At 34.8% G+C, this 13,092-nt stretch overlaps 1 protein-coding gene across 2 annotated transcripts in view; it reads left to right on the top strand.

Moving 5' to 3' along the window:
* The window catches only part of SPAG16 (sperm associated antigen 16), an 885,872-nt gene that overhangs the window by 603,912 nt on the left and 268,868 nt on the right, over positions 1 to 13,092 (top strand). For both annotated transcript variants that reach the window (XM_060301456.2, XM_060301455.2), the window contains one exon: positions 3,511 to 3,576. In XM_060301456.2, the coding sequence (XP_060157439.1) occupies positions 3,511 to 3,576 (66 nt within the window). The remainder of the gene's footprint in view (positions 1 to 3,510; positions 3,577 to 13,092) is intronic.

Genomic DNA, 13,092 nt, shown 5'->3' with positions numbered 1-13,092 from the left:
CATTTACTTAAAGGGAAAGATTTGGCAGGGATCCAGAGAGGCAGTTGGGAAGTAGTAAATCAAAAAGTCTCCTTTTGCATATCATGTCTAACATGCTGTATCAGACAGGTCACAAGCAGGAAACAGATGATACATGGAGTACACTCAAGTTGAATGGTTACAGAAATATGAACAGGGTTAAGGGACCAAACACAGCACCCAAACGCTAGCAACAATAGAAAGCTATTACTACCACTAGGTCTGAAGGGGCTGGGGAAGGAGAACATTACTGAACAGTGTGAGCTGTAACCACTGGAGAGGACCTGCACAACATAAGCAGTGGAATTAGGTAGAGGGCAGAGCCAGTAAGAAAATCACAGCTGAACAGGAAGGGAGCTGAAGTGATCATTTATCCATCTTCTATATAGTTCCACTCTTCCATATCCTGCTGGTGGTTTTCTCTTACTGAATCCAACCAGAAGACAGAGAACCTGAGAGCCCACAGTGATGTAGTTAGTAGAGATCAGGGCACAGAGAGGGAAGGGCCACATGGGGATTTAATCTGAGAGACAAATAGAAAAAACAGCACTGATGCTGATAAGACTCCTTCGTGGGGTCTTAGGAGGCAGATAGATAGCTAACAGTAGAGATGTTGATTTGGACATCATCACTATTTCAGTGGCCTATCTAGCATGTACTAAGAGCTAATATTTGTAAGCTCTTACTTTGTGATAGGCACTGTTCCAACATTTCACATGCATTATCTCATTTAATTCTCAAAACAGACCTATAGGTTAAATATCATTATCTCATTGGACATGGGTAATAGCGTTTAACCTATAGATTTGTTTTGAGAATTACTTGAGGCAACAGAAGCACAGTGAAGTGAAGCAACCTGTTTAAGTTCACATAGCTATTTGGTAGCAGAGCCAAGAATTAAGCTCCAGATGTTTTTATCCCCAGAGTCAATAATGGAAACCATTATTGCATACAGCTTCTCTGAGAGAATCAAATACTGGAGCAGTGACACGTTAGGTCACATGATTTTTTTTGTTTTTTGGTTTTTTTTGGTAAGACCCTTCCCTTTTTTTTCATTTTTTTCCACTTTTTGAAAGAAAACAATTCTGACAAGAATTCATCAGAGAAGATATTCTGAAATTTAATGCCCTGGTGTGGGTATTGGTTTTGATTAAGGCTGTTCGAAGACTAGAATATTAGTAACCCACATATTCCCTATACCACAAAAAAAGAGTAGATTCACTTTTATCTTGGAAACAAAGCTGGATAGAAAAGCTTTTTTAACTTTTCTTAATTCATGAAACATTTATCTTCGAGTCAGGTTTTGTTATAGCAGCACAAATGTGGTCCATCAGCATTTCCATTGTAACCCCATATTTCCAGGGCTTTTCAAGAGTGCCTTAGAGATTCTACTTTGAATTAAAACTTGGCATTCAGGATTTGAATCAGAAAACTCCATTTTCCTTACCAATTAATCAAATAGTTTAGAGGTTCTCAGTTTAGAAGAGGACCAAACATAAAACTTTTATTAATGCAAAAAGTATTTTAAGACCAATTTACTAACAAGTATTTTAAAATATTAACACTCACTATACAACTAGAATATTATATAACTATTTATATTAGTACTCAAAAAAGTTAACCATAAACACTCCTAAGATAATATATGAAAGATAACCATAACATCTTATACTTTGCCTTTTTGGCTTTGTAAGTAATTTATCTCTACTTTGGGAATTTGGGTGATTGGAAGTCCTCAGCATAATTGGTTTAATGTTATTAACAGTATCAAGATACTGAACCAGAAGAGCCTAAGTAGGGGGAATCCTGAGAGGGCGCCAGAGTATTTCAACATATTTTTATGAATTTAAATTCATGTGGGGAAATTTTGCATTCTGTACAAAGGGATTAACAGCATGCATTAATTCTGTAAATAGATATTTGAAATATAATGTGCTGAATGCAATGGCAGTAATGAGGATTGAATAAGTTTAGTTACAAAGCCTTTCCACTTAGTTCCAAGCTATTCCATGAACGTTCTGCAACAACGAGGGGGCATGATGATGACCCTGTGTCTTTAATATCTCATTCTGCAGTCTTTTCTTTAATCTCTCCCCCAGCCTTAAATGGTTTAGGACTAAGTAAGCACAAGGTAGTGAATGAAAGTAGATGAAGCCTTTTGAGTAAACCTGCTCTCCTGACTGACTTCTCTCCAGCCACACTGGCCTCCTTGCTATTCCAGAAACACACCAGGCAAACTCCCACATTGAGATTTGTTCTAGCCTTTCTTCTTCCTGGAATGCTTTTCCTCCAGATGTCTGCTTGCCTAACTCCCTTACTGCCTCATTCGTGGTTCAAACCCTGCTTTCTGAGCGTGGTCAAACTCCATCACTCTACTTGATAACTCGATTTGCCCTTAGCCCTTCAATCCCAGGACTCATGACACCCCTTACCCTACCTGGCTTTTCTTCTTTCCACAATATTTACTATCTTCTAACACACTTTGTACCTTTTAAAAATATTTCTTATCTTCTAGCACACTTTGTACGTTTGTACTTTCCCTCTCCCCCTGGAATGTAAGGTCAGTGAAGACAAGCTTCTTTGTTTTATTCACTGACATATTCTAAGCACCTAGAATTGTGCTGAACATATATTAATTGCTCAAAGATATTTGTTAAATGAATAATACACTGTTGAATGAAATCTGAATTTCTGCCTATAACAAGAATCTACAAACAACCTTCCAGATATAACTTTCTCTGTTCCCTGGTTCTTCTATGGAATTTGAGTTATTTCCCTAAGGTAGGTAAGAATGCTCTTTGAACATCAGTGTCAAAATGAAAGGTCCCACATTTAAATCCTTTTTGTAATGTGTTATGGGCCCATTTTTCTTAAAATTGTTTAAACTAAAACTTGGAAATTTTGTGGTTAAATTGAATTTTAGTTTTAGCTATTGTTTGGAACAGATGACCTGAATGGGTAGATGCAAAGTATGTTTTTCACAAAACAAATGCTTATTTTACTGGGCACATTTGTAACATTTTTTTATACTTGTAATGATATTAATACCAAACTGTGAAAGTTTATGAATTAAAATGTGATCTTGTGATTAAAAAGGAGAAAGAACCCCACACCCTCAGCAGTGGTGAAAATGTGCTGAAAACAAGGGCTTTCTATAAGGGCTTCACTACTTGGCACCATGGCTTGAAAGCTATGTTAATTGCAGAATAGAGTCAGTTAGTGAGAGTTCACCGCCGGCTCAGTGGTATAAAAGTGAGGACCCTGGAATTTCAGTGTAGATACTAATGCTGTTGGCACACGCACCAGCACAGCCCTGTCTGATTCTGAATGGTAGCTGACAGCAAAAGCTAGCCTTTTCTCCCATGAGTATGTATTAGTTTTATTTATGGACTTAAACATTACTTTGAAACAAATAAGATCTGTTATCTTTCCTTTTCTTTTCACATAGTAAATTGAATTTATTTGATTTGTATTTCTGCTTTGTTTTCTTAGGGTAAATGTGAGCAGTCCCTCTATGGTCACATGCATTCCATCAATGATGCCACCTTCACTCCTAGGGTGAGTTCAGTTCTCCCAATAAATTATTTTACTGCTTCATATATACAAATTCATTTTAATGAAACAAAGTTCCAGAAAAAAATGGCACGTTAACAGGGTGAGAGAACAAATTTGAGAATTAATTATAGCAGTGAAAATAATATATATGTAGTATAGGGTTACAGAAGTTTAAAACACACACACGATACAGTGGTAGAAACAAGGAGGAAATCTGTTGTACTTAACTCCACTTAAACACATTTTTTAAAAGCTTTTTGTCTAATGTGGGCTTCAAGAAAGTAAGTGGGATATAAACTTGTAAATTTTAAAGTAAAATCACAAAATAATGAAAATGCTTGAAAGGAAACGTATAAAAAATGTTAAAGAAATAGGGCCTTTCTTCAGGTTAGAATAGAGCAACCTTGATTTGACAGTTCTTCAGTTCCTCATGGACAGCTTTCACATATGTCTTTCTTTATGTAAACTGATGACATAGCATAAATATTTATCTGCAGTTTGAGATATGTAGATATCAGGATGATTTCACCAGTGATGAAGATTGTTAAATATGGCTTTGAGTTTCTGTGCCAATTGGGGTTGTCTCTAAAAGAGTTCAGATAGTAATCGTGGAAGGATGATTTAAGTTTGTTCCTTCTCAGATGAAAGCAATTTGACTAGATAGATGACCTCTCAAGTCCCTTCAAACTCTGTGATTTAATTATAGCTAACATTTTAATTTGGCTCTAAGTTCCCAGGAGAGTGTAAATCTTAATTCCATACTCCTCTTTCTTTTCCAATTAGCTAAAAAAGAAATCTGATAGATCACCTACATCTAACTTCAAAATGACAGCTTAGTCAAAACTCCATTACTATCATGCTGTTATTATTCTTTCAGAGAGAGAAAAATATTCAGTAAAAATCATTTCTACTAAAGGAATGTTGTTTACCTCAACTGAAATTGTGCTGGTGTCGTCAGCCCTGGAATGTTCATGATTGGCTCAACTAAAATTAAATTCTAACAAATTTGTCTTAGTAAGGAATCTCCATTTGACTGACTCTATTGAGCCAATATATTATGGATTAGTTCTAAATACCAAGTAAAATTTTATTTCTAGCAGAGTATAGAACCATTTAAGCACTATGGACCCACATGATAGGATATTTATGTTAAAAAATCTATTAAGTGGCCTAGAGCTTCACATACCCCAGGAAAATTAAGTAGAAGCTAAAATGAAGTAAACTAATATTTTGTAAGTCAGGCATTTATTTTGGTAAGCAATATCATAGCTGAAAAAGACGTACCATTTAACATCCTAAATAGTAAAATTAATAAATATGGAAATAGCCAAATTAGACTTAGTCAGCAGTCAAGGGGCACATACATTAATTATGTATATTTCAAAAGCAGGATATTGAATATGTGGTCCAGGTGTCCAATATCAAAGTGGCTAATCCGTTTTTGCTTACACACTTTGTTCATACCAAGGGGACTATTACAACCCTATTCCAAATCAATATCCCAAAGCCTCATTGAATTTTTCCATTAATTTATCTCTTCTTCACTGGAAATAGTTAATAAACTATTAAGGAAGTGATGTTTTGTTATGATGAATGACACTCTTAAGTAAAATTTTCCATCACTCGTGTCAACTGTTTTGAAAACTGTCGTATTTCACGTACCCGGTAGGGAATGTCAAGAGGGAGGAGGCAGCAGTAACTGAAAGACTTCCAGGATGTCTCAAGCACATGGCATCGTGACACAGTTCACATTCAAACCTCCGGCAAAGTTGTGGTCATAAATGCATCATGCGGTACATACATGGCAGGCAGAGATTTGAATTATTTAGTGTTAGTTCTGCTAATTGTCTGATGCCTTAGGGATATGCATTCAAGTTACATTACCAGTTAAAAATGCGTTCAGCTGTTTACATAAACACAATTTTAGGAAAAGTCTACAATTTTAGATTTGTAAGCAGAAATAAAAAATGTAAAACTCAGTGTTATCCAGCTAACAACCAAGAATCACGGAAACAAATATGCAATATACAGTATATATATATATGGTTCTGTAAAGCTGTATAAGTTGAATTTTATTTCTATGTTACAATGTTAGGGCTCTGATGTCTTCACCTCTGGCCGATTTTTCTGTTGGAGATAGACATTTATTTAAAACCTCTTTTTAAAGTAATCTATTAATGAAACACTTTAAGGACCTATGAAAGCTTTTTATTAGGTCAATTTTGTAAAGCAAAACCAAAATATTTTTTAAAAGTTGACAAGTAATTGCTGGAATAATATTAATAGACACATACAATTCAATGTAAGTAAAAGAGTGTTTTAAACTATGTAAAAATACATAGCAAGAAAATGAGCAGGGTATTCCTATCAGAGGGAGTCTCCCCAGCCTTCAGTTTTCCAGGAAATTGACCCATAGACTGACTAAGGTAGGGATTCCATCAAGCCTTCTAGAAACTGTTTCTGGTCCTTTTCTAGAGTGATGTTATGGTGGGGTGGGTGTCCTTATCTCTCTGTGGACATTCCCAGCTGTTCTGAGAGACACATAGTCAGGATGACTATGCTGTGCCTGCCTGGTAAGGCCAGGTGAACACTATAAATCAACTCTATTAGAATACCAGTGCATCTTTCCTTGGGAATATTTACCTCCATTTCACACATTCATGCTGGGAATTTAGTCTCAATTCATTAGTTATTAAACGAAATTGAAAGGCTGTGTAGAATCAAAGAAACTACTAGTAGTTCTAGAGGTCTAACCAGCTCATGAAAGGAAACTTCAGACCTACCTCGAGTACTAGTCTCACTTCTTTTAATTGATCTGTTGTTTTATTCTAATACTGTTATATTGATTATTTTAATGTAGAGGTGTATATCTTTATTGCAACTAATTGTATAAAATATGGATATTTTGATTTTGAAGTGAATGATATACTATATAGCCTTAATAGAAGACTAGTCAAATTCTAACTTGTTTCCCACCTGTATAATTCCATGGAAACTGTAACTGCCGTGAATATGGTGAAAGAGAGTGAAGTCTATCAGTTTTATCTTTACAGCAGTTGTGAGTTTTAAACAAATAAGAGGGAAAGGGGTTTAATAGTAATTTGTAGTAAAGTAGACACCCCCTCTGTTGGCCTTGAGTCATGTGGAGGGCAAGAGAAATAATTTCCTGTTTTAGAGAACTTGAAGAAGAGTGTAACTATGAGAAGTCATTCAGGCCAAGAAGGTGAAGGAAGTGTTTGGAACAGAGAGCGGCATTACAGGGGAATTGGTTGATCACGTAATGGATCATTAGAGGATGGAGTAGAAGGGTGTGTGAGAGAGAGGAAGGGTAATGGGATAAGATTAAGGGGCAAACACAGCTCTTTGAAGATGAGAGTCTATGTAATAAGGGAAAACATGCTGGCCTGGGCACCTATCGATAACAGAAATAAGTATAACAATCACATTCTGCATGTCAAAATGGCCATAGAATCAAAATGACTATATCAAAATGAAAAATCAAAAAGCCAAATACTCATAAAATATGATAGTATAGAAAAAAGATTAAGTCCAGTCCGCATTTCCTATCCCTAGATGTCTTACCCTGAGCTTCCTATCCACAGGTATCGGAGGTTATGGATTCAAGATGTCTGATAAAGAGTTGCCCCCGGAAGTGTGGGCTAAGTCAGCTTTAGTTCAAAAGTCATTGAGGGCAGATTGGACTTTCAGAATTAAGTCATGGATCATGGATCAAATGAGATATTTTAAAATCAAAATGTGCCATAACCCCACTGAAATCCTAAGGTAGATTCACTGCTGTGCTTCACTACTGGAAGCTCCCAGTCACTCTCCCTCATTCTTTGAAGGCTAGAGTTCCTGAATCACTGTCTTTCCCTACACATATGGCCCATAGAGCACTCTGATCACTTTCTTGTTGACCACTTTTCCTCCAACACTTCTTTATCCTCAGTCGCATACTCCCAAAGTCAAACCGCGAGCACTTTGTCATTAACTAAAGGCATCACTTCCAAAATCTCAATTTCAAGCATTGCTTTTCTAAAGATACCTGTCTTCCAGCTCTAAGTAGAGCCAGTACAATATTTCCACTTCATTGAGAGCTCTAATCAGCTAAAATCTCACTCAGCATCTTATCACCTTTCTGCCTTCACTTATCATTTTATCCCAGCCTGGGTTCCTCAGTTGTCATTCTGGCAATTCCACCACAAAGGACTTTGGTTCAATTTGACCTCATTTTTTCTGTAATGCTTAACTGGCAAATCTACATTCTTTGGCCTATACTGGGACAGACTAAAAAACACTGGAGGAAGCTATACAAACAAACTGGTTTTTTTCTTTAAATTAACTTTAAATTTCCCTTTCCTTGTTTCATTATGTATTATTTGAGTTCAGATGTATCTATATCTATATATCCATAATTTCTTTGACTTTTGAGTGGTGATATTATTTCTGCATTATATCTTATTCCTCCATGTTGCCCAGAAATCTCCTATATCATTTTCTCCTCAACCATTCAAATATGAACTCCAAGTCAACAACTCCCCTGAAACTCTCTGATTTCCATATTGTTTTATCTAATGACCATTTCTCCATTATTATTAAACTTTACTTTTCATAGTTACTTTTAAAACCTTCTTCTTGAATCCTGAGAAGTAAAATCGCCGTGGCCACTGCTCTTTAAACTACTGTTCTGGATCCTTCTCTACTACCTGACTCCCAAATACTAAACTGTATCAAGACTCAATCTTAAATCTTATTCTCTAGCAGGTTCTCTTCTTGCATCATCTCACTCAAACCTGTGGCTTTTAATTTCATCTGCACGTGATGATTTCTAGGTAAATCCCAATCTTTACTTCAGACTCACTGTTAGCTATTTTGCATCTCACCCTAAATATCTGTATCTCATTTTAATATGCTAAAAATGAAACTATTGCTTTCCCTTTCTCCTAACTGGTTCCTTTCCCCATCTTTTCATTAGTCATTATGACCCTATTAATCCCAATGCAGAAGCAGAAGGATCAGTCATGGTTCACAATTGTCTTGGGGCTTTCTGTCTGTTCACTTTTTAAAAAAAATCTCTGTACACTGGAAAGCAGTAAAAAGGAATGAGAAAAAGGACATTTTAAATCTTGTTTGGCTCAATAGCTCCAGCATCTAGTATAGCTTATTTTGCATACTTAATATTAAAAAATGTGATGAATAAATGCAGAGTTTTAGACAAATGAAAGCACACGGATTTCATTACAACATTGTATCATTACATCTTATTTATTTCAACTTTACTGGCTTTCAAAGTCCTGTGGATATTGAACTGCAAGACACAAACTCATTTATTGATAATTCTCACAATAGATTAATTGCTCCTTAGAAAGCTTCTATAAATCATAGTGTTCCATAACTTTGGAGCCCTGGAAAATTACCCAATTGTAGTTATACTTATCTCCTGGTACATTATGGATCCTGGCTTTGCCATTCACAAGATGTATAATCTTTTCTTTTCATTATTTTTTTTTCCAAACTGATGCAAAAATTCCAAGTTAGTTATTTTATGCAGTAGTTTTCCCCCTAAACAGACTTGTGATAACCACATCTTTTAAATCTGTAAATGATGTTATCAAAATAATCTTAATCTTTGATATCTCACAAAAATGTATATTTTACAATCCACCATGAATATCAAGGCTGCAAGAATAACACATTTCCTATATCCAAATATTTTACAGCTGTACCCAGAAAGAAAAACAACAAAAAAAAGGGAAAATACCATATATGCTGGGTTAAGGGCTAACGTTACCCAAGCAGCCAGAAATAAAGTATCCAAATTATTAGCATTAATTTAATACAGTTATAATTTCAGTAATCACTTTGTCATTGACAATGATTGCTTGAGCACAGGGCTGAGTGCCCCAAGGGCTGGTAGTAGAAGCTGCTGCTACAGACCAGTGCCTCCTCCTCTCTGCCCTGCCAGCTCCCACCTGTGCATCGCCCCATATATACCATGTGTATGTGTATATATAGTTGCTTTACAATGTTGCGTTAGTTTCTGGTGTACAGCAAAGTGGATCATCTATATGTCTATATATATCCCCTCTTTTTTGGATTTCCTTCCCATTTAGGTCACCACAGAGCACTGAGTAGAGTTCCCTGTGCTGTACAGTAGTTTCACATTAGTTACCTATTCTTTACATAGTGGTGAATCATCCCACTTCCCCCGCCCTGGTATCCATACGTCCATTCTCTACGTCTGGGTCTCTGTTTCTGCTTTGCAAATAAGTTCATCTGTATCATTTTTCTAGATTCCACATATAAGCAATATTATACCATATTTGTTTTTCTCTTTCTGACTTACTTCACTGTGTATGACCGTCTCTAGGTCCATCCACGTCTCTGCAGTTTGCACAATTTCATTCCTTTTTATGGCTGAGAAGATGTCTAATCTTGAGTAAATCATTTAGTTCTTTTGTAAAAATGAATGATATAAAGAACAGTGAATATTAGATAATATATATAATGTGTTTAACATAGTACCTGGCAAATCGAAAATGCTATTACTATCACTTCTACTCCTACCACTCCTACTATTACTATCATTATTATTATTACTACTACTACTATTATTCTTGGAGCTAATATTTCTTTCTAGCCATTTGTGTTCAAATAAGTAGACATAAATAAAAGAACAACCACACACAAATATATGACTTTCTTCTATCCTATAATTTAATTTTATTTAATATAATATAAATGTTATAAACATAAAACTGCAGTATATATTTCACACTTTAACAAAAATAAGAAAATGAAATTCTAAAACTATTCTAAATAAGAAATTATGGAATTGTATTAAACTTGAGCTAAATTCCACTAAAAAAAAATGGGCATAAACCTCCATAGGAGTATTTTGTCTGTTTCATATCATAGTATACCATTTAATAATTAGTTAAGAGTTTTAAATTTGATCTGGAATAGATTAATTGCTTTTCCCAAGTTACTAGTATGTGAATATAAATGCATTAATTATCTTTTTTAAAAATCATGAAAAAGTGGGCTTCCCTGGTGGCGCAGTGGTTGAGAGTCCTCCTGCCGATGCAGGGGACACGGGTTCGTGCCCTGTTCCGGGAGGATCCCACATGCCACGGAGCGGCTGGGCCCGTGAGCCATGGCCGCTGAGCCGGCGCGTCTGGAGCCTGTGCTCCACAACGGTAGAGGCCACAACAGTGAGAGGCCCACGTACCGCAAAAAAAAAAAAAAAAAAAAATCATGAAAAAGTAAATACTGCAATTGCCTACCTAAAAAGTTATGCTCACTCCATTTTAGCAAAGGAAGCTCAATTTCTGATATTCTGAATTTTGTTTGTTTTTAACCAATCTCAAACAGAAAGTACGTAGTATCCATCTTTGGCCATTTATATAAATAGATACAAATAACATTTAGATCATGCAGCCATTGATCTTCTGAAGGACAAATGATGTCAGGCAGTACTTACACACCAAAAAAATTTAATTTTGTTTACTTCTTCAGCAATACAACTTGATGTCAACTACCATTTAGCTGGGCCAATAATATTGATATTTGATGTCAGTTCTTATTCATTACTGCACCTAGATGATGCATAAGTCAAAACTTTTAGATGCATGGTGAAAAACACTAAAGCAGGTTCTATCTGGGGAAATTGGAGACAACAGCAGAATAGAAAATTAAAACATGTGGAACATGACATTTTCATTTTATGTAATATTTGAATTATTTCAATAATTCCTACATATTAAAAATTAACTTCATATCTTTTAAATTAATGCCATAGTATATATTCTTAAACTAAATCTTTTAGAAAGTAACCTTCTTGCCCTAACATTTTGTGAAGAAAAAATAATTTTTCATAGAAAAATGTGACACAAACAAAAGTGAAGGAAAAAAAGTTTGTGTAAGCAACTATTCAAAGATTAATTAGAGAATATTTTTAAGTGTAATAAATTGATAGAGGTTCTTTAGTTCTACTTTGTTATGTTCTCAGAAATTTAACACTGCATATGACAAAGAAGAAACAATACATTTAAGATATTACCCTGACGCCAAAGTTTAACCTTCAATAACTTCCCTAGTTGGATAAAGGTGATTTATGCGTTTATAGTTTTCTTGATGGTTCCATGAAAATTAGAAACAACATGATCATGCCATATTTCTTGACTTCTTCTTTGACTGTGAAACTGATAATTTGTGTGTATGTGTATATATGTATATATACACACATATATAGATATTCTTTAGAAGACTTAAAATATTTTGGCATATATAAAAAGTTTAATAATGGAATTTCAACATAACTCTTTACTGAGCACCTGCTATGTCCTGGACACTGCTCTAAATATTAAAGGTTCAGCAATGAACAATACCAAGTTCTACCCTTATGTACCTTATATTCTGGTAAGAACCAGAGACATTAAACAAGTAAACGCATGAATAGTCTCAAGAATAATAAGCGTTATCTATCCAGAATCAATTAGGATAAAGAGTAATGAGGTAAGAGTTGGAGCTTATGATAAAATGGTCAGAGAAGGACTCTCCGAGAGAATGACATTTAAGAAAACCATGCAGTAAGATTTTAAGGAAAACTCAAGCAAAGGCAACAGCAAAGGCCAAGTTCCTGAGATGGTGGAGGTGTGGCAATGTTAGAAGAACAGGGCACGTGGAGTGGACAAGGATTAGATTAAGCAGGTAGAATATCTTACATCTAATAGATAATTGTTAACTTAGGTTGTTCTTATTGGTTAAATGTGGAATGGTTGAGGCTATTTTACAGTAACCTCATAAATGTTTATTTATACAAAAATGCCCTGGCTATGAGAAGCACAATAGATTATTTTGGCTGAATAATACCTTAATATTTTTTAGCCCATAGCCCTTGACATAATTCTTGGTACAAAAAGTAACCAATAAATATTCATTGATTAGGAAATATTAGAAAGCCAGAACTCAAGCGGTATTTTAGAGGACATTCTTTGGACAATGTTCGCTGTGATATGATTAAATTTATTTTATACTATTGATCTTAAAGTATTATTTTAAAATTTATGACATGTTTCAGATTGTCCATGTTTGTTTTGAGCATACAGCTGCCAAAAATTGTTCAAAATATATTTACTACTTTTATAAGAAACAGTGTCACTGCTCAGAGTATTTGGCCATTTAGGCAACTGGTCTTCCAGTACAATGAAGTCTTATTTAAGTAATTTCCACAGTACAAAAATGTTTTAATGTCAAAATATCAATATAAAATTATACATTTTTCTCTAGTAATGATTAATTGTAGTCAGTCTAAACTTGCATGAGATTTAAAAAGTTTGAAAAACTACATGTATGGTAAATAACATGAGTTTTTCAAGAGATTGCTTTACATATATGAATAATGCCTAATGTATCATACATTATCCCTAAATCACATAATTAGAGCAAAAAGAATTGTCACACCAATTTACTCATAAGCATAATTACAAGAAAATTTAATTATCCCCTTTAATGTGA

This window comes from Globicephala melas, chromosome 7 (genome assembly GCF_963455315.2).
Source record: "Globicephala melas chromosome 7, mGloMel1.2, whole genome shotgun sequence".
NCBI classification, from domain to species: Eukaryota; Metazoa; Chordata; class Mammalia; order Artiodactyla; family Delphinidae; genus Globicephala; species Globicephala melas.
This window is presented reverse-complemented; position numbering and strand designations above follow the sequence as displayed.